We start from the raw sequence: 18,769 nt of genomic DNA on the forward strand, positions 1-18,769 counted from the left end.
GCGATCGCGCGACCCTGCCCGTGAGCAATCTCCCAACTCATCTCTGTTTCCTAACTCATCTCTGTTTCACTTCACCTTAAATGTTGTTAAATGCCGTTTCTCAACGTCGGTAAAGCTGGAATAAAACGGCGTCTATGCAGTTTACACAACGACGCATTCGTCGTAATTCAACGACACATTTAACCCGCTTAACATCAGTAGTTATAAAACTGGTGTAAAATAGAATGTGTAAATGTAGTAAATGTCCGTAAAATAGTAATAAAATATTACAGAAAAGTGTGAGTTTTGGGTCCGACATAAACAACTGTAAACTACCTCGGTAGAAGGTAAACACAGGTAAACATGACTACTTCCAAAAAGGAAAATGTTTTGAAACGAAAACTAGTCGACCATGGAAGCGATTCCGAAGATGAAAATAGTAGTGAGTTAAATTTGTAATTATTTCTAACATATCTTTTATATTAGTCCTTTTACGAGATTAAAACTGAAAGTGAGATATTGGAGGTTAGGTTACTGCGTTTCATGGTTCTTTAAAAAGATTTGTATGTTTTCATCAGTTTAGGTTAAAACAGTTGTATTAAAATTGAGAGAAACTTATTACTAGTTGTTAAATATTTGTTCCTTTTGCAGAGAATGATAAAGAACCAAAGCAAAGGATGGAGGCTCCGCGATTGTGTCCATATTTAGATACAATAAATCGACAATTTTTAGACTTTGATTTTGAAAAACTTTGTTCTGTATCTTTATCCCGAATCAATGTCTATGCCTGCCTAGTTTGTGGTAAATATTTCCAAGGAAGAGGAACAAATACACATGCATATACACATAGTGTAGCGGAAAGCCATCATGTTTTTTTAAATCTTCACACTTTAAAGTTTTACTGCCTACCAGACAACTATGAGATTGTGGGTAAGTGTGTAACGTCAATATAAACAAGAAAAATATATAAATAAATGTTTTTATTCACTTAGATTCGTCCCTGGATGACATCAAATACGTTTTAAATCCAACATTTGACAAAGCACAAATTGCACAATTAGATAAAAGTGATAAATTGTCCAGAGCAATCGATGGATCTATGTATTCTCCTGGGATTGTAGGCATGAATAACATCAAAGCTAATGATTATTGTAACGTTGTCTTGCAAGTAAGAAGTCCACTTTAAGTATAATCTTTATGTACCCCTATTCATTTAAATTTCTGTAACTAAGAGTTTTATTTATAGGGTTTGTCCCATGTTACCCCACTGAGAGATTTCTTTTTACGTGAATCAAATTACTTACACGTAAAGAGACCACCAGGTGATTCATCGTATCTCTTAGTACAAAGATTCGGGGAATTAATGAGGAAATTGTGGAATCCTCGAAATTTCAAAGCACATGTCAGTCCTCACGAAATGCTACAAGCGGTTGTCTTGTGGAGTAAAAAAAGATTTCAATTTACGGAGCAAGGTATGTACTTTTAATTTACAAATGACAAAATATTTAAATAAGAGTACATTATAACATAGGAGATCCTGTGGACTTTTTATCATGGTTTTTAAATGCCCTTCACTTGGCACTAAATGGCACAAAGAAACGTGATTCTAGTATTATTTATAAGACATTTCTGGGACATATGCGAATTTACACTCGCAAAATCCCACCTCTTGAATTAGAAGAGAGTCAAAGAAGCGAATTGCTTAACACTGTTGAATATGGAGAAACGGTAACGGAGAGCCCATTTCTCTACCTAACATGTGATCTTCCACCTCCACCATTGTTTAAGGACCAGTTTACTGAAAACATTATTCCACAAGTTAGTATGACAAGTTAGTTAATATTAAAACCAATAATTTTTTTAACATAAAATTTATTCAATTTACTTTCATAGGTGAATTTGTATACATTACTAAATAAATTTAATGCAGTGACAGAGAAAGAATACAAAACGTACAAAGAAAATTTTATGAAAAGATTTGAAATAACCGAGTTACCACCCTATCTTATTCTGTACATAAAGGTCTGTAAAAATCTCTATAACTTTAGTAAATAAATAATTATCATTAGTTCTATTATTAAGTACTATTCAATAATGGTTTACTATTTACAGCGGTTCACAAGAAATACATTTTTCGTGGAGAAAAATCCCACCATTGTCAATTTCCCAGTCAAGTTAGTAATCTGTACATTTTCATAAGCTTACAACATGTTGCAATATATGTCACTTTGTATACGTTTCTTAAAATAGAATCAATTATTAATTCTTTCTTCCTTCCAGGAATGTGGACTTTGGCGATATTTTAACGCCTGAAGTAAAAGCACGTCATACTTATACAACTTACGATTTGGTAGCAAATATCGTTCATGATGGGGAACCTGGTCAGGGTACTTACAGAGTACATATATTGCATCGGGCAACCGGTCAATGGTACGAATTACAGGACCTTCACGTAACTCAGATCTTACCGCAAATGATAACACTAACAGAAGCTTACATCCAGGTGAAAACTACTTTCTCGCATTTTTACTTGAAATTGATTAATTTTTTTTTATTAATGTTTTTGTTTCTTTCCAGATTTACGAATTACGCAAAGAAGTTAATACAGAAAATGGTGACAGTCAAATAAAACGAAATACATGATATAGAGAAACCGTGTGTATTTAATAAAATTTTCATATTTTGTATGGTACTTGCATCTTTAACGAATTTAAAAATTATTTTACATAACTCATTTTTTTTCGGTCTGAATAGTCCAATCTTTAATAACGCAGAACAGGTTTTATGCGATGATAAGGTAACGAATAAGTAGGATTAATAAGAGATGAGACGATGCAAGGACTATTTATCTTTTGAAATATCGGTTCGTCTCTTGTTTGACTACCAATACCTTCATACCCATTTTACAGAGTTACGTACTTCTGTATTGAAACAGCTGTTGCACCAAAAAAACTGCCAGCTTGTCGAAGAATGGGAATAAAGAAGCAAAATATGAAATCAGCATTTGTAAGAAGGCGTTTCAAGCCATTAGCTCTGGGGTAAGTGAAATAAGAAATAAAAAAGATTATAAAGCTCTTTCAGCATCTCGGCGATCGTCGAGATTAATGCCTTGAGTAAAAAGTTTTGACGTGAAAAAATGCAGCTGGTTATATTTTTCTATCGAAGATACGTTAAAGTTGTGGTCTGGAGCATTTATATCGACTAACATGCAAGAAGGCAACTGTCAAGAATGGAAAGTAAAACAGATATGGAGCAAACCGTTATAAATAAAGACAAAATCGGCCAATTTAAATATACACACGTAGGATAAAACGACGTATTTCACGACATAAAGTGTGAATTTCTAAAGAAAAATTAAGAAACTTCTTAAATTTCTTTGCCTTTACGTATTCATCTTCATTTTCGCAGTAATAATCAATGAGAATTAACAATCGCGGTTAAAGCGATCAGATGCATCATTTAATGAGCATGAACCGTGATCTAATCATGGTAGCATCGCGAAACGGCTTCACGAAAAAGAGCAGCGCCATCCTACGGCGTTCAGAGGAGGCAAAAGATTTAACAAAGTTCTTTGATAGCGGGCGCATACGCGTCCGAAAGTAAAGTTCTCCATTGAGGTTTGATTCGAGAGAAGGGTACTCGGTAGTAGTTTGGGGCGGAGTCCGAGAGATGGCGCGACGCGCGCGCCGGGGCGGCGGGGAGGGGGAGGCGGCGGATTCGCAAAGGCAGGAGACGCGGCGAGCGTCGGAACCGAGCGGAGTCGGCAACCGGTAGCCACGCGAGTCGTTTCGTCGGAGTTCGAACCTACGGTTTTGCGCCGTGACGGTCCCGTCGCACGTTGCGACGTCGAGTTGGGCGCGTCGGGCCCGAGTTCCGCGAGTGAGTGCAACTGCTGTGCGTGGATTACGAGGAGTAGCGGGAGAGCGGCGCGAGTTCGAAACTCGGGCGCGCGCGCTACGGGAACCCGGGACGCCCCTGCATCTTGGCGGTAAGTTAACGGTTCTTCCTACGCCGAGGAGAACACCTGACTCGGAGAGATTTCTCGGAGATACATTCGTAGCGCGCGCGCGACGCGGGACATTCCTCGGCGGCCTTTTCGAGCCTCTCCCCGCCCCGGCGTCGAGCGGCATTCTCGCTCCGTTAAGAGCCGCGGCGCGCCGATGAGCCCGCTTACCCGCGAATACCTGTTTCACGCGTGCTCCGGGAGGAACCCAAGTCCTCCCGCCGGAAGAAGCCCGTCAACGCCGGGGGCCGAGATTCCTCGGACGCTTTGCAGGATAATTCGCCTTCTCTCGATCGAGTCGAACGTTTCGTCGACTCTAGTTACTCGAATTCGGTAACGTTGCCAAATCGTGTTCGGACTCGGGGGAGGTCGCGCGCATTCGGCGAGGTGACGAGTAAAAATACTCCGATAGACTAATGGCGCGATTGGTATTGGATTATTCTATAAACTCGCGGACATATTTTTTCCCGGTGAATTTTCTTTGGAAATGATACGCTCGAGTCGAACGATTCTTCGACTTTAGTTACTCGAATTCGGTAACGTTGCCAAATCGTGTTCAGACTCGAGTTGACGACTCGGGGGAGGTCGCGCGCATTCGGCGAGTTGGCCAGTAAAAATACTCCGATAGACTAATAGGGCGATTGGTATTGGATCATTCTATAAATTCGCGGACATATCTTTTCCCCGACATAAATATACTTTTTTTTTTTTTTTTCAAAAGAAATTTCACGAGCATCGCGTTCTTCCTCAGGGCCTCCATAATCTCGTGGTGAAGTTCCAAATGATTCGGTACGCCCAATTTGGAGAAAAGTTTTATAAATATTTCGACTTGGTATGTATTATTGTTTGGTTGTTATTTGGTATGTTGGACACTTCCATATCGCCTTAACTCCTTGCGCTTCGATTTAATTATGAGAAATTTTACTATAAAGCACCATTTAATTTGAGTTAGCTCCTGCATAAAATAATGGCCATTAAAACCTCATGACCAGTCTAACTCGTCATTTTAGTGCAAAGAGCTAATTAATACGCGGCTCGTTTCATTGGCAAAGAAAAAAGAAAACACATCTTTGAGCCTTTACAAATTTGTCCACGAATTTCTGGAACAATGCAATATCTCGATAGGAATAAGTAACTTGGTTTCGCTCTCGTATTCATGACTCACGGTCGTTCGTCCCGATGACTCGAGTTACAAACGAAACGACTCGAGTCGAATCATTCGAGGCGTCGACCCTAAAATCCCGAATATGGAGACAAAACTCTGGTTCGATAAAAAAAAAAAAATAAAAAGTCGCGTTTCGAGGGCCCCGAAAAGATATACCAGCGATTAGCGAAAGTTTCGCCGTAAGACGTTGCAACAGGATATTCCGCTAGAAGTCCTGTATTCCGTCGAGAGGAACGAACTGGTTCGTAATTTATTTCTCTAGGAACTCTATTTACATACTGGAGGTTCTTTTACTACCGGCGTCGTTGTAAGGAACGCAAGAGCGAGGCGCGTGTACACGTGTACGCGTGTACGCGTAGCCGGTAAGTGAGAGGGGTCCGAAACGTGTTTTCGGGACACGCGAAAGATGACTTCTCGTCGGAACTTGGATACGATAGGATAGGATAGGATACGATACGAAAGGATACTTACTTCACGCTGGAAGCAAGGGACCCTTCGCGAGTTTACCCGAAAAGCGCATTTGTAGAGGGCGATACGAAAGACCCTCGAAGGTCGGGCCCGGAAAGTCCTTCGATAAAGTAAACTCAGGTTGGAGTGGAGTGGATAGTGGCCATTACGCGGGCTTAAAAAAGAGGATACCGGCAAGCACTATCTAGCCGGGAATACCCGTTTCACTGGACCTAAAAGGCTCTTTACATCTTTGCTCCGGAACCGCCTTAGAGGTGGCTCGCTGCTACGCGAACGAGATCTTTTTCGAGTTCTTCCCTTCGATTCCTCGAGACCGTCCTTATGGTGATGTGATAGTGGCATCGAAGAGACTTTGTTTATAAAACTTTTCTCCCACCTCGATTTACCGAATAGTTTGAAACTGCAACGTGAATAGGGAGCATACAAAGAAGGCCCTGAAACTCATGAAATTTCAATTCTTTTCGAATTTGTTTATAGGTATTTTAAAAATAGTATATAAAAAATGAAATTTCCCGANTTCAATTCTTTTCAAATTTGTTTATAGGTATTTCTCATAATAGTATATAAAAAATGAAATTTCCCGAGTTTCAGGACCTACCTTAGGGTCTCCATATTCACGTTTTAAAATATGAAACGACTTGAGACACCCAGGAGGTAGAAAAGTTTTATGAACGATTGAGCTTTCGGATGCGACTTTCACATCCCCTTATGCCTCCTGCCGTGGAGAGAGATATCTCGGAAAGTGAAGCAAAGCTCCCAGGTGGAGAAATTAATTCTTAACTTAATGAGATATGTGGCTTGAGGCGACGTGAAAGTCGCGTCGATGGAAACTTGTCTCGAAATTGGGGGCCATTGAATCGATTCGAACTTTACAGGATCGACATGAAGGGCGTAGGGAAGGTCCTGAAACTCATGAAAGTTGGACTGTTTCTTTTTTTTTTTCTTAAACTGAAAATAGCAATGAATTAGCAATAAATTTTGCAACGAATTTTATTGAATTGTGCTAAAGTGGCAATTTCAGTTTTATATACATCGGATGGGTCGGACGAGATCTCTCGGCTTGGATCATGGATCGCGGGGACACATCGGCAGTCGCGAGGCATTCGCCGGCGAAAGTGGTCGGGCCCCGGGCAGCCGCGTGGAACAGGGCACGCCGCCGCGGTGCGCCGGGTTAGGTTAGGTCGAGCGTCTCGCACCTTGGGCAAAACAATGGGACGGCATCGAGGACGAGGGCGGAGAAAGACCGAAAGAAAGAGGCGAGGGGGAGCAGTCGGAAACGGCAGGTGACTTCATCGATCCGTTTCCCCCCGGGTCGGTCGTCACTCCTCGACGAATCGATTTGCATCTCCGGGTGGACGCGCCAGGATCCTCCGAGAGGGTGTCGGACAGGGCACGGCGCGTCAATGGGACTTCGATTTTACGTTCCGCAATCATTAATGTCTCTTAGACCGTAGGTCTTGAAATGCGTCTTGTTCTCCTCCTCGAGTCGTTGGCGAGATATGTATTTATTGTAAAAAGAAATTAGATTTTACGTACCGTAATCTTTAATGTCTTTTAGACCGTAGGTCTTGAACTGTGTCTTGTTGTCCTTCTCGTCGCCATTGGCGAGATATGTATTTATTGTAAAAAGAAATTAGATAATGGTATGCCCTGAGGGAGAAAAGGGACTTTTCGGAGTGAGGATGATTTTTCGGCACGAACGAAGGGGACGAATACTTGGGAAAAAAAAAAGAACATGAGTTGTAAGAACTTTCCTCTCCTTTGGTGCGTACGATATTTGTTGTAACAAGTACTTGATTTTAGACAATTGGTTTAATACAGACACGACTTTCGTCATGTCTCAAATGGACAATGAATTGACGGAGTTCAAGATGAATTTCAAAGCGTTCAAAATGAATTCCGAATAATCTCGTAGGAGTTCGAAATGAATGATATTGTCTGCAAGGAATTGGTAAACCGGTAAAATAGGGAACCGCATAGAGGAAATTGTCGCGAAGGTCGCAACGATCGTAGTCGCCGTCGCGTCTCCCGGTTCTTTCTCGTTTCTCGTGTTTCACGTTTCGCGCTTTCGGGGAAATTTCCCGGCGAGAGAACCCGGTCGCCGGTCGCGCGAAATAGGGAGCCACTTGGAGGAAATTGTCGCGAAGGTCGCCATAATCGTAGTAGCCGTAACGTCTCCTGGTTCTGTCTCGTTCCTCGCGTTTCGCGCTTTCGGGAAAATTTCCCGGCGAGCGGACCCGGTCGCCGGTCGCGGGGCAAAGAAGCGCTTTTCCCTTTGCGCGCCGATTGGAAGCGGAAGGACAAGACGACTCGGGCGAATCGCTCACAATGGCCACAATGGCCAGCCTCATTTACGTAATGCACGTAGGACAATGGGTGCCTACGCGGGGCGTTCTCTCGCCGGCCGAGCGAGAAGTACGAAATCATTTTGCACCTTCCCCGCCTTTTGGGGGGGGGGCCTTTGCGTTTCCTCCCGTTGCGACTTTCCCGGCTTTCTTTCGCGCGAAAAAGCGCGCGTCGCCCCCCGCCCGCCACCCCTCCTCACCCTTCCCTCCCCGGAGGGAACTCTTCCGGGCTCTTCCGAAACCGACATTACGATCGATCCTGCAGGTGCAACGTCCGCCGGAACTAAGCGGCTAAATGCCTCCCAAGGTGGGTTCCCTTTGCCTGCCTTCCTCCGATAAGACTCTAAAGAACCCGCTCATTAAGCGCTTCTTCTCCCCCTTTTTTCCCCGTAATTCTCATACCCTTCGCTTTCGTTGAAATTTTCTTTCCCCTAATTGGCGTCGGAAAGAAAGTGCGCCCTACGGCCGAGGAATTTGCATACCACGGGGAACGGCGCGCGGAACTAATTGGTTGCAAATCGGAGACGATGGTTGACCCAATGAACGCGAAATTGGGGGATGCACAGTTTACCCACGTTAATGTAGTGGAAATATAGCGTAGAGTACGAAATAAAAGGCGATTTACAAGACGTTGCGATATGGACGAAGCGCAGTTCTTTCAAACAGATTCAAGCCAAATTGTCTGCCGCGAAACGCATTTGGAAAACTTTTAGTTAGGCGAGATTAGTATCAAATAGTTATGTGGTTTTAATATCAAATAGTCATTAATTTCACCGCATCATTTATTTTGTTAAATTCCTTCAAATTATTATTCATAGTTTGAGCGTTCTGTCGCATTGGAGGAGCCCAACGTGCGGTGCAGCAACGCGTGTACGGACCTTCGCATTTATACGCGATTTCATGTAGGTTACTTCGAGATAACATATCAAATAATCATTAATTTGACCCCATAATGAATTTGATTAAATTCCTTCAAATTCTAATTCATACTTTGAGCGTTCCATCGTATTGGAGAAGCCCAATGTGCGGTGCAGTAACGCGGGTACGGACCTTCGCATTCATACGCGATTTCATGTAGGTTACTTCGAGATAAGGTATCAAATAATTATTAATTTGACCATGGAATTAATTTTATTAAATTTCTTCGAATTAATATTCACATTGTGAGCGGTCCATCGCATTGGCGGAGCCCAACATGCGGTGCAGCAACGCGTGTACGGACCTTCGCATTTATACGCGATTTCATGTAGGTTACTTCGAGATCAAATAATTATTAATTTGACCATGGAATTAATTTTATTAAATTTCTTCGAATTAATATTCACATTGTGAGCGTTTCATCGCATTGGCGGAGTCCAACATGTGGTGCAGTAACGCGGGTACGCACCTTCGTACGCGACTTTATGTAGGTTACCTCGAGATATGATATCAAATAATCATTAATTTGACCATGTATTTAATTTTATTAAATTCCTTCGAATTAATATTCACATTGTGAACGTTCCATCGCATTGGAGGAGCCCAACATGCGGTGCAGCAACGCGTGTACGGACCTTCGCATTCATACGCGACTTCATGTAGGTTACCTCGAGGTAAGATCGGGGCTATAAGGACACGGTAACGGAAGTACGTATTCTTCTCCGAGTTTTTTTCTTCTTTTTTTTTTTTCCCCTTCGGCACGGTCGCGTCGCGGTAATTTCCTCCTAACCGTGCACGTCGTAACGGATTTATGAAATTGCCAGGACTCGCGCGACGCCCGGCGTCTGATCGATGCGACAAGTATTCGTCCCCTGGACTTTTTTTGATTAGCCATTTGCGATTTTTATACGCCGGGAAATTCGATGGATTTTCCGGCGTATGAAAATCGCAAAATCTTTTGAAAATCCGAGGAGATCGGGTCGACGAGCCGCAACTTTCAGCTTCCATGCGCGCCGCGCTTGACTCTTGGATTTGATTATCTCTATTTAGCTTCCTCCGAGGGATTACTGGTTAAACTGGTTTGTAATCCTTTCCAGGGAAATTGTAGGAGGTCCGTTCGAGAATTTCCCCGATACGCGCCTCGAGGTAACGGCGAGTAAAAAGCTATTTAATTCCACTCCCAATTGAGTAATTAAACCGTAATCTCGGGGCTATCCTTCAAGATTTCCTGTCGTCAAGTACGAAAGTCGGTAACAACGGAACATGTCGTCAGTAATTACTAGGCTGAAGTGCTCCTAACGCCGGGGCCGTACCCGTACTGCAATTACTTTACGTAAATACCGCACTCTTACTACTCCTAAGTGACAGCGCGAATGTCAATTTATAATTAAACCCCGACGGAATATGTACGGGCTTAATCAATTCCGAGCGATTCGTTGTTGCCTTAACGATCCAGTAATTGACGTTAAGAAAATGAGACGGGGTAATTTCCCCTGGGGAATTTTCCATTTTTCATCCTAAGGCGCTTTTCCCTAGAAGGGGCTTTGAGAATGCGTTTATTAATATTTCTTATTGTCGATCATCGGGAATCACCGTAACCAATGTCAATGCAGGAAAGTTTCACGAACGATTTACCCTTCGGATGGGTCTTTCGCACGCCCTTAAAGTTAAATAGACAATTCCGCCAGAAACACCCAATATTGACCGCGTAATGGCATTTCTTGAAAGAATAGGAAAGAATAATGAGCAATTCTACCGATTGTCTCTAACTAAAAGCTCCATTTCCACGTGTCGATTTCGCACCTAGTTTTTTCTCTCTCCTTTTCTTCCTTTCTTACACAAAGGGTATTAAAATCAATATCTATATGAAATAGATGGCGGGAACTCGGAACTTTTCTACCGAGAGGTGGAAACACTCGGCGGCGAAGAAACGGCCATAAAGTGGCGGTCCTCCCTCTCGACACCGGGTGTTTATTATTATTTTTTTATTTTTTTTTCTCTTCTTTTTATCCTGCCCCCGACGCGCCACGCGCCAGTTGCACCGCCGCCGTTTCACAGGCTGCGTTTTCCGTTGGACACACGAAACGGCACCACCTGTCCCGCCTCGTGTTTCCCCGTACTTTCTGCCCTCGGTTTTGGCCGGGCGCCTGTTCCCTTTAACGCGGCCGTCGTTGCGTCTCGCACGTGCGATTTCCGCGCCGCGTCGCCTCGCATAGAGTTATGCACGTCGACCCGGTTACCTCGATTCGCGAGGCTCCGGATTTGATTACCGCCGGGAAATATCGCGGAAAGCGCGTGGCCCACGTGCGACTAACCGAGAGCAAGTCTCCCAGTGGTAGAGAAGGTCCGGTGGAATTGGGACGTCGGTTGTAAGTATGTCGGGTATTTACGTAAAAAGGTGCCAATGCCGTTTGCACGCGTGTTCGTGTATATATATATAAGAGATACCGCGTTGTGGTTGAAAATTGTGCACTTGTGAAACGTGTACTCGAAAATTTAGGGATTTATAATTTGACTGCATCGATTGCGAACATTGGGAATGTATAATATAAGTCGTGGTTAGCTTACAACATCGGTTGTATGTCAAATATTTACGTTAAAAGGTGCCAATGCCGTTTGCACGCGTGCTCGTGTATATATATATAAGAGATACCGCGTTGTGGCTGAAAATTGTGCACTTGTGAAACGTGGACCCTAAATATTCATTGAAGATTACATAAACAACAAAGGTATAAGTGATAAAAAAAAAAAAGAAAAATTGAGTTCTCCGTTTCAAAACGTAATTGCACATAGGAAAAGTCATCTTTTCATCATAAATTTATATAGACCGTTTATTGCAAAGTATACACTTTAAATTTCCAATATATTTTTTAACAAAATAAGTAATGTTGCACAAGAAACATAAAAGATAACTCCAAGGCACATGGTAGGCGCCGGACGGATTATCTCATCCGAAACAAGTAATTGTTATAGGTTATAGGTTGTTATAGGTAGGTTATAAGTTGTTATAGATCTTGTATCGTTATTTTAATTCTCTCGTAATGAAATTAGACTATTTATAACGTATTATAAATTTATTTCGAGATAGAGATCTCTCGCAAAGCGAATAGTAAAGCGCCACAAGGTGCGGGCCGATATATCAGCACTGGCACTTTTCGCCAGTGCAGCGAGGGCCGATATATCGGCCTCCGGCACTAAAAGGGTTAAGAGGTTAAAATACAAAGTTGGGGCTTATTACGGAATCTTTCGTACGCGTGAACCTTCCCTCCGGGGCGATGCCCCGCGGGCTGGGAGTCAAGGGGCAGCCGATTGGGAAAATAAATTGAGAGATTGGACCCCGGGTCGAGGAGATCGGACCCGGCCGTGCAGACTTCCGCACGAGTTGGCTCGACCCTCTTCCGGTCGCGCGTAACTTGCTGCCCCTCTCCCTTTCCCCCCTCGCTTTGCGTTCCTCTCGATCCCCTCGTCTATCTTCGCCACCCCCCCCTCTCGATGCGCATCCACCCTCGCGCACACGGTGGGTAACCCCGCGGAATTTGATCGTCTTCCCGCACACTCGTGCGGCCGCGTTCACGGGCACGCCCGCCCGGTTAACGCGCGTCCGCGTTAAGCCGGCTTGTCAATTTTCGAGCAATTTCACGGCAATTTCCTGATTCCGCCCGGATATCGCCGAGGGGAGAAAAAGGGATCGGCGAAGGGGTAGGCCCCCCCCGAATCTCTTCATGACGAGCGTTTTGCGTTGCCCGGATTGACGCCAGGTAGATTTCCCGCCCCGAGGAGTGGCTCGTCGGGAACGTCTCGAGTCCGTCACGGGGAAAAAAGTGGCGTTAAGCTTTTCGCTACGGCGGATCGGCTCGTGGAAACGCTGCCTCGGTACCGGGCAATCCGAATGATGACGCTCTTAATTGCCCGGATTGGCGCTGGGTAGATTTCCCACCCCGAGGAGTGGTTCGGCGGGAACGTCTCGAGTCCGTCACGGGGAAAAAAATGGCGTTATCCTTTTCGCTACAGCGAATCGGCTCGTGGAAACGATGCCTCGGTACCGGGCAATCCCAACGATGACGCCCTTAAGAACGTCTCGAGTCCGTCACGGGGAAAAAAGTGGCGTTAACCTTTTCGCTACGGCGGATCGGCTCGTGGAAACGCTTCCTCGGTGTCGGGCAATCCCAATGAAGACGCCCTTAAATCTCACTGCCGAGAGAACGTATCTTTTTAACGTCCAGGAACGTGGGGTAAATTATTAACGCTTTATTTAAATTACCGAAAAAACTAATGTTCTGACGTTTTGGTATGTGGGAAGGTCCATTCGTGTCATCTTAAACGTCTTAAACGAGGGTTGAGGGCATTTACAGGATGGATTAGATGCCCAAAACGATCTGAAACGACACCACGAGGAAATCGATTCTTCTCTTCAATGACTCCGTTAGCACTCGGGCGATGTCCGGTCAGTTTTGTAGGGGGAGAACAGCGGCAATTTCCGGAACGTTTGCCTCGCACTGCAGGTGGATGGGTTTGCGGGACGATTACGCTCCGTGAACTCCCCTCGTTCTAATGCACGGCACGTAGCGTGTTTTCATCGCGTGTCTCATCGATGAGGAACCGGAAGTGGCCGCGGGTAAATATGCGCGGACACGTATCTTTCGGTTCATTGTCGGACACTGTCTAGGAGACACCGAGAGCACCCGAGCTGGCTCTCCGCCTTGCGATTATATATCGACCTCTCGTCATTGATTTTCGCGGTTCCCTTCGCAGGAAAACCTGTACTTTTACTTCGTGTAGATGTACGCGTATACGGCAATTACCGGCGTACATACGTACCGCAGGTGAGCGGCCGAGGAATTCGATCGGTCGGGTGGACGTAAGGTCCAGGGTGCTCGTGTGCATGTACATAAAGCTGGCATTGCCTTGCTGCTACCGGTACTAGGGGTGGTGACATACCCCTTTAGGGGTGAGTAAAAAAATCGAAGTTTGATTTTTTTGGGAGCAATTAATTAGCAATAAATTCTGCAGCAAATTTTATTGAATTGTGCTAAAGTGGCAATGCCAGCTTTATGTACATCTCGTGTGCGCCATAAGGTGCCTCCACCCTGTGCGTGATGCGTGGTGCGTCGGTGACAATGGCAAAAATGACAAAAGTGTTGGGCAAAATCCTCAAAAATGAAATTTTGTATTTTGGAATCGTTGTTCGTCATATGACGATTAAGTAGAGGAGTAACTCGGGCATTTCTTGCCAACAGGACGGATAGCATAATTGTCATGTACGGCAATCTGGCATCGGTCTGTAAGAAGGAAAATTTGACTAAATTTAAGTAAACGTGATTGTTTATTTTTTCATTTTTTTTTCTTCTCTTTCAGAGGGTCGCTTTCCAATTCCGTAGATCGTAGATTATTTCATGCCTTTTAAAGTTCAATTTTATATCGGTTAAATAGTTTTTAATGTCCTATCAAATTATTCCTTTACTCCGACGAGATATTCTAACGTTTTACTTCCAATTGCTGGAAAAACTTATGAATCCCGTGATATTCCGCGGTATGTTTCAAACGAGAATCTTTAGCATACACCGTTGTTTGTTGAAATTAAAAGAGAACTGGCTGTTGGTATCTGCCGTCCTTGTACGAGTAGAATGAAGTTGAAGATCTTCATAATGCACGTTGTTGGTCCCTTGATTCCCCGCTTCTTATTCTTTAACGTATTTACAGTTTTACATTTAGCAATGTAGTTTTCGAACTCAAAGATGTGCAAAACAACGATAGGGTATTAAATTAAAGAAAAGGTTAGAAGGACTTTAAATGTGGATGCATTCCCTAGGACCTCCATAATGACGTGTTCAAGTTTCAAATGATTCGGTGCACCCAGTTTGGAGAAAATTTTCATAAATATTTATATATATATATACACACATTTATATGCATACATATATATGCATATACACACCCTTTCATATCATCTTAATGCCATGCTTATGGGTACCGTTACGCGAAGTCCGTGCGAAGGCCGTACACTGTTTGCGCATTGCGCGTGGTGTGCCAGCACCTATACGTATATAAAGGCGAGCCGCGCGCGCGTCGCCGCACTCGCGGTCCGTCCGTCCGCGCGCGCACACGCGAGGGACTCGTCCAGTGCGCGATCGATCTACGGCGCAGGTTCGGTGACCAATACCTTCCGGGAGCGGCGATCCGTCTCTCGACTCGTCCCGACTTTGCCCTATCCGCTCCCGGGAGATGTGTTTTATTAATTAAAAGTTCGTCATTGACGCTCTCCGGCAGGACGAGCTGGTTTTTTTTTTTTCCCTCGTTTTTGTCCACTCCGGACACCCGAGGGTCCGGTTCGCTCCCCGGCCGGGAGGTCCCTTGGTTAAACAACGGAGAGAGACCGTGCGGTTCGAAAAATCGGGGCGAAAAAGCGCGCGTCCCGCTGCGGGAGAGAGAACGTCCGCGCTCGTACCGCGGCGGGATCGTTAAAAAGCTGGAATACGGTACCTTCGTGCACGCGGAAAGATGAATCACATTCGTGATAACGGATTTAACACGAATTTGATAAGTTAGAAAGTACATTTGAGAGTGCATTTTCTTTTATTTCAATAGATGTAGTCCTTTTTTCTTTCTTTCTCTTTTTTTTTCTTTTTTTTTTTAGCTCGGTGATGTAGAAAAGTAAAGTTTTGGAGAAACACCTGATGTTGGGGGATATTATTTTATGAACGGATGTACGGGTATTTTATGCGAAACAAAATGTACCGTGAGATCTGGAAAAGATGTTTAGCTTTTGTTTCTTATGGTGGGAATAGGTGGATTGGTATCAATTTTACTTGAATTCGGCAAATATCAACATTTCGTCGGCAACGGTGCACAGTGCCAAGAGAAGAGACGTCTCTTTTCCTCTAGTCAAAATTAACAGTCTGGGCCTAAATCGATAGGAGTAGTTTCCATCCGTCAAAAGAAGGCCTCCTCTTCGGCATCTCGAGTTTCTGTTTTCCCCGCAGATCTCGGTAAAACACGTGGGGGAATATCGCTCCACAACGTCGAGATCGCGTTTACCCCAGAAAGAGGACGATTGGGCGATCCCCGATCTCCCTCCGGTCTACTCTCGCGTTATCGCTTTCTAATTTCCCCATTCTCTCCATTCTCTCCGTATCTAGAAGCGGAACGTCACCTGCTATTAAAAGGGACTACTCCTCTCGGAGAAGTCGCCGTCGAGAGACACGGCGACTAAAACCCCCTCGTAAACGCGGACAGGCTCTCGTCGCTGCATCGCGCGTATCGGCTGAGATTTGCATAAAGAAACGTCGAAGGAAATAAGGGAACCAACGGGAAGAAAGCGTCCCTCCCGAGGCAGAATGCAAGGTGGAAAAAGGAAGCCCTGAAACGACAGGAAAGAGAGAAAGAGGGGAGGGCTCGCGTAATTTTTGACGCGGCTCGGCGACGGCGGTCGTCGCTCGAGTTGTAAAGAGAGGAAGAGAGGGAACCGGAGAGGAAGGGTTCCCGGGTGTTCCCGAACAGAAGCCATACGGCGCATTCTGCGACGTTCCACCTCGCGTGCATTCCCTGTGCACCCCCTGGACCCCTTGTACCCCTTGCACCCCTCTACACCCCTTTATACCCCATGCCCCCGAAACGCACACGGCGCTCGCGCCCACGTGGGTGGACGACGCCTCCGAAACGCGAGGAGCACTCGCGAGGCTTTAGGTCGGGCTCGTGTCGATTATCCGGCCGTTATATATCGATTACCGGAGACTACTCGAGCCTTGACGGCGTTTCGAGTACTCGCGATCGTTTCCAGGCCGCGGCCAGGGGCAATAACCTCGCGGGCTCGCGGATATCGATGAATTTCAGGGGTGCTCGATTGCCGTTTTCCGAATTTTCGGGGTCTAGGATCTCGGCATGAGGTATAAGGGTGGATATATTTTGGTATATCGATCGGTGGGAAGAAAGTTGGAAATCTAAGCTCGAATCGGGATCCGAATTGACGATCAGATCCGATGTCGATTAGATGTAGAACGCTTCCGATGGTCTGGATTTTGACTGGACTGTGCCGAGGGCAAACCCGTCGATTACACGTACCTCTACGTAATAGTAATCGAAATTTTCTTTGAAATAGTCAATTTAACCCTTTTCGGACGTATTAAATTTGGACATGGGTGTCGTACTGGTCGGAATTAATTTCCGTTGAAAGTTGTGGTGGCTGAGAGTAGACACGACCGCAAAGTGTTAATATTTCACGATTGGTAATGTTAACTTGGTACATCTTGTTGCATGTTGAAAGGATAAGTAAGAATGGATTGTCGAGATTTAATACGCTCGATTTATGTCAATGCCTCGTGTTGTTCCCGGAATGATGTAGAACCAGCGATAGTTGGAAACATTTACTTATTGCTTTGTCGTAGTTAAGATCGTAATGACTACCTATTGGTACCTTTTTATTATACCGTGTATCGTACAACAGCATTAGTTTTACGTCTGTAATTTTTCCATCTTATTTTTTTGTAATATTTGTAACAAGCTTAGTGTATATAATACCATAATTTGCAGTGGTATTGCTTCCGCTATTGCTAGATATTCCTTACGAGAAAGCTATTATACTTTCTGGTACTTCCATCCGAGAAATTTGCGGAAAGGGTTAAAACGCCTAAAGATGGGCCAGGAATAGGGGAGGCCGAGTTGAATTGTAAGAATTTTTGCGTTTTCATTTCTACTAATTAATTGTAACAGCTCTCGATGATCGAAACTTGGTCCGTATATTAAGTGAACCTTCCTCAGAACGACAGCGTGCAATTGAATTCTTCAAGGTCCTATAAAAATCGGCAATCTTTATTTCCCCTATTAAATATATTTCTTACATTTGCAATCGTACCAGGGTACGGTTGTAACACTCGCAAATTCGGCAAAATTCGTTTATCCAGTGCCGCCGTTGGTGGAATTACCGCGAGGAGAATGACTCCTTGTCATCGGTGTAGTACTTTGCCAGGAGGGCAAGTGTCCCCTTTTCCCCCTTTACCGACAAATGTCGGATGATCCTCCTCGATGCAGGATACGGTTGTAACACTCACAAATTCGGCAAAATTCGTTTATCCAGTGCCGCCGTTGGTGGAATTACCGCGAGGAGAATGACTCCTTGTCATCGGTGTAGTACTTTTTCCCCCTTTACCGACAAATGTCGGATGATCCTCCTCGATGCAGGGCAGATGGGAAAGAGGGAGGGCAAGGGAAGAGGGAGAGGTGCGTGCGGTGCGTACCTCGAGTGCCTATTAAGCCCTGCGCGGAATGCGTACGCACGAGTGGCGCAGTTGATAATGCGATGAGAACTATCCCACGCACTCTTTTCCACCTCCCGGCCCTCTTGGCGGCCCTCGTCGACGTTTTCCAGCCGACGAGGCCTCCGAGGACCCCTTTTGCGCCTCCACTCGCACCCCCCCTTCCCCATGGCCCCCATAGGTGCACCGATGTATATAAAGCTGGAATTGCCACTTTAGTATAATTCAATGAAATTTGTTGCAAAATTGATTTCTAATTTATTACTATTTTATTGCACAAGAAAAACATTTCACCGCCCTATACGTCACCCTACGTATTTCACGGTGAAACTCGGAATGTCGCGATTGATTACCTCGTCGTGTCTCGAATGAATTTTTTTTATGCTCGTTGGGGATTAATAATTACGTGGGAGTTAATATTTCGTTAAGGTGAAGTGAAACCCCCCTCGAATCAATCGATTCGAGTAAGACACTTTTTTTTAAGGGCATTGCATCGAACTATCCGAAACTTTTATGCATGACTCGTGAGCACCTAGGAATTATCCTGACACTTTCGAAATTTGGATTATTTTTTCTTTCTTTAATTTTTTAACTTAGTTTAAGCCAGAACCGATATGGCGTCGAACTCTCATATTTCGATCGA

At 44.6% G+C, this 18,769-nt stretch overlaps 2 protein-coding genes across 12 annotated transcripts in view; both read left to right on the forward strand.

Annotated features, from left to right (window-relative positions):
* The first annotated feature begins 40 nt into the window (after window positions 1–40).
* Window positions 41–3,279, forward strand: LOC105702740 (U4/U6.U5 tri-snRNP-associated protein 2). Of its 4 annotated transcripts, XR_001104310.2 has the most exons (11): window positions 41–421; window positions 631–909; window positions 972–1,147; window positions 1,226–1,451; window positions 1,511–1,797; window positions 1,873–2,001; window positions 2,092–2,153; window positions 2,260–2,482; window positions 2,557–2,634; window positions 2,889–3,017; window positions 3,145–3,279. XR_001104310.2 is itself a non-coding variant. In XM_012430541.2 (10 exons), exons 2-9 carry the CDS (start codon window positions 657–659, stop codon window positions 2,620–2,622), a joined length of 1,422 nt encoding a protein of 473 aa, XP_012285964.1. In that variant the 5' UTR covers window positions 41–336; window positions 631–656; the 3' UTR covers window positions 2,623–2,634; window positions 2,889–3,217. The 4 variants fall into 4 exon arrangements, 3 of the variants coding, with proteins under 3 accessions (XP_012285964.1, XP_012285962.1, XP_012285963.1); XM_012430541.2 differs by having other exon boundaries at window positions 41–336; window positions 2,889–3,217; XM_012430539.2 differs by having other exon boundaries at window positions 2,889–3,216.
* A 475-nt stretch (window positions 3,280–3,754) lies between these two features.
* The window catches only part of LOC105702741 (rap guanine nucleotide exchange factor 6), a 142,432-nt gene continuing 127,417 nt past the window's right edge, over window positions 3,755–18,769 (forward strand). For all 8 annotated transcript variants that reach the window (XM_012430544.2, XM_012430549.1, XM_012430552.1 and 5 more), the window contains exon 1: window positions 3,755–3,967. The gene's annotated coding sequence lies outside the window, so the exon portion shown is untranslated. The remainder of the gene's footprint in view (window positions 3,968–18,769) is intronic.

Source organism: Orussus abietinus, unplaced genomic scaffold, assembly GCF_000612105.2.
Source record: "Orussus abietinus isolate OABI.00-Male unplaced genomic scaffold, Oabi_2.0 scaffold223, whole genome shotgun sequence".
In the NCBI taxonomy this organism is placed as follows: domain Eukaryota; kingdom Metazoa; phylum Arthropoda; class Insecta; order Hymenoptera; family Orussidae; genus Orussus; species Orussus abietinus.

What these genes read in the sequence shown, in the direction of transcription:
- LOC105702740 (XM_012430539.2), top strand. Translation starts at nt 343, where the DNA reads ATGACTACTTCCAAAAAGGAAAATGTTTTGAAACGAAAACTAGTCGAC. An exon ending in TTCCGAAGATGAAAATAGTA is followed by an intron (nt 422 to 630) that starts GTGAGTTAAATT and finishes TTCCTTTTGCAG; the next exon opens with AGAATGATAAAGAACCAAAG. An exon ending in ATTGTCAATTTCCCAGTCAA is followed by an intron (nt 2,154 to 2,259) that starts GTTAGTAATCTG and finishes TCTTCCTTCCAG; the next exon opens with GAATGTGGACTTTGGCGATA.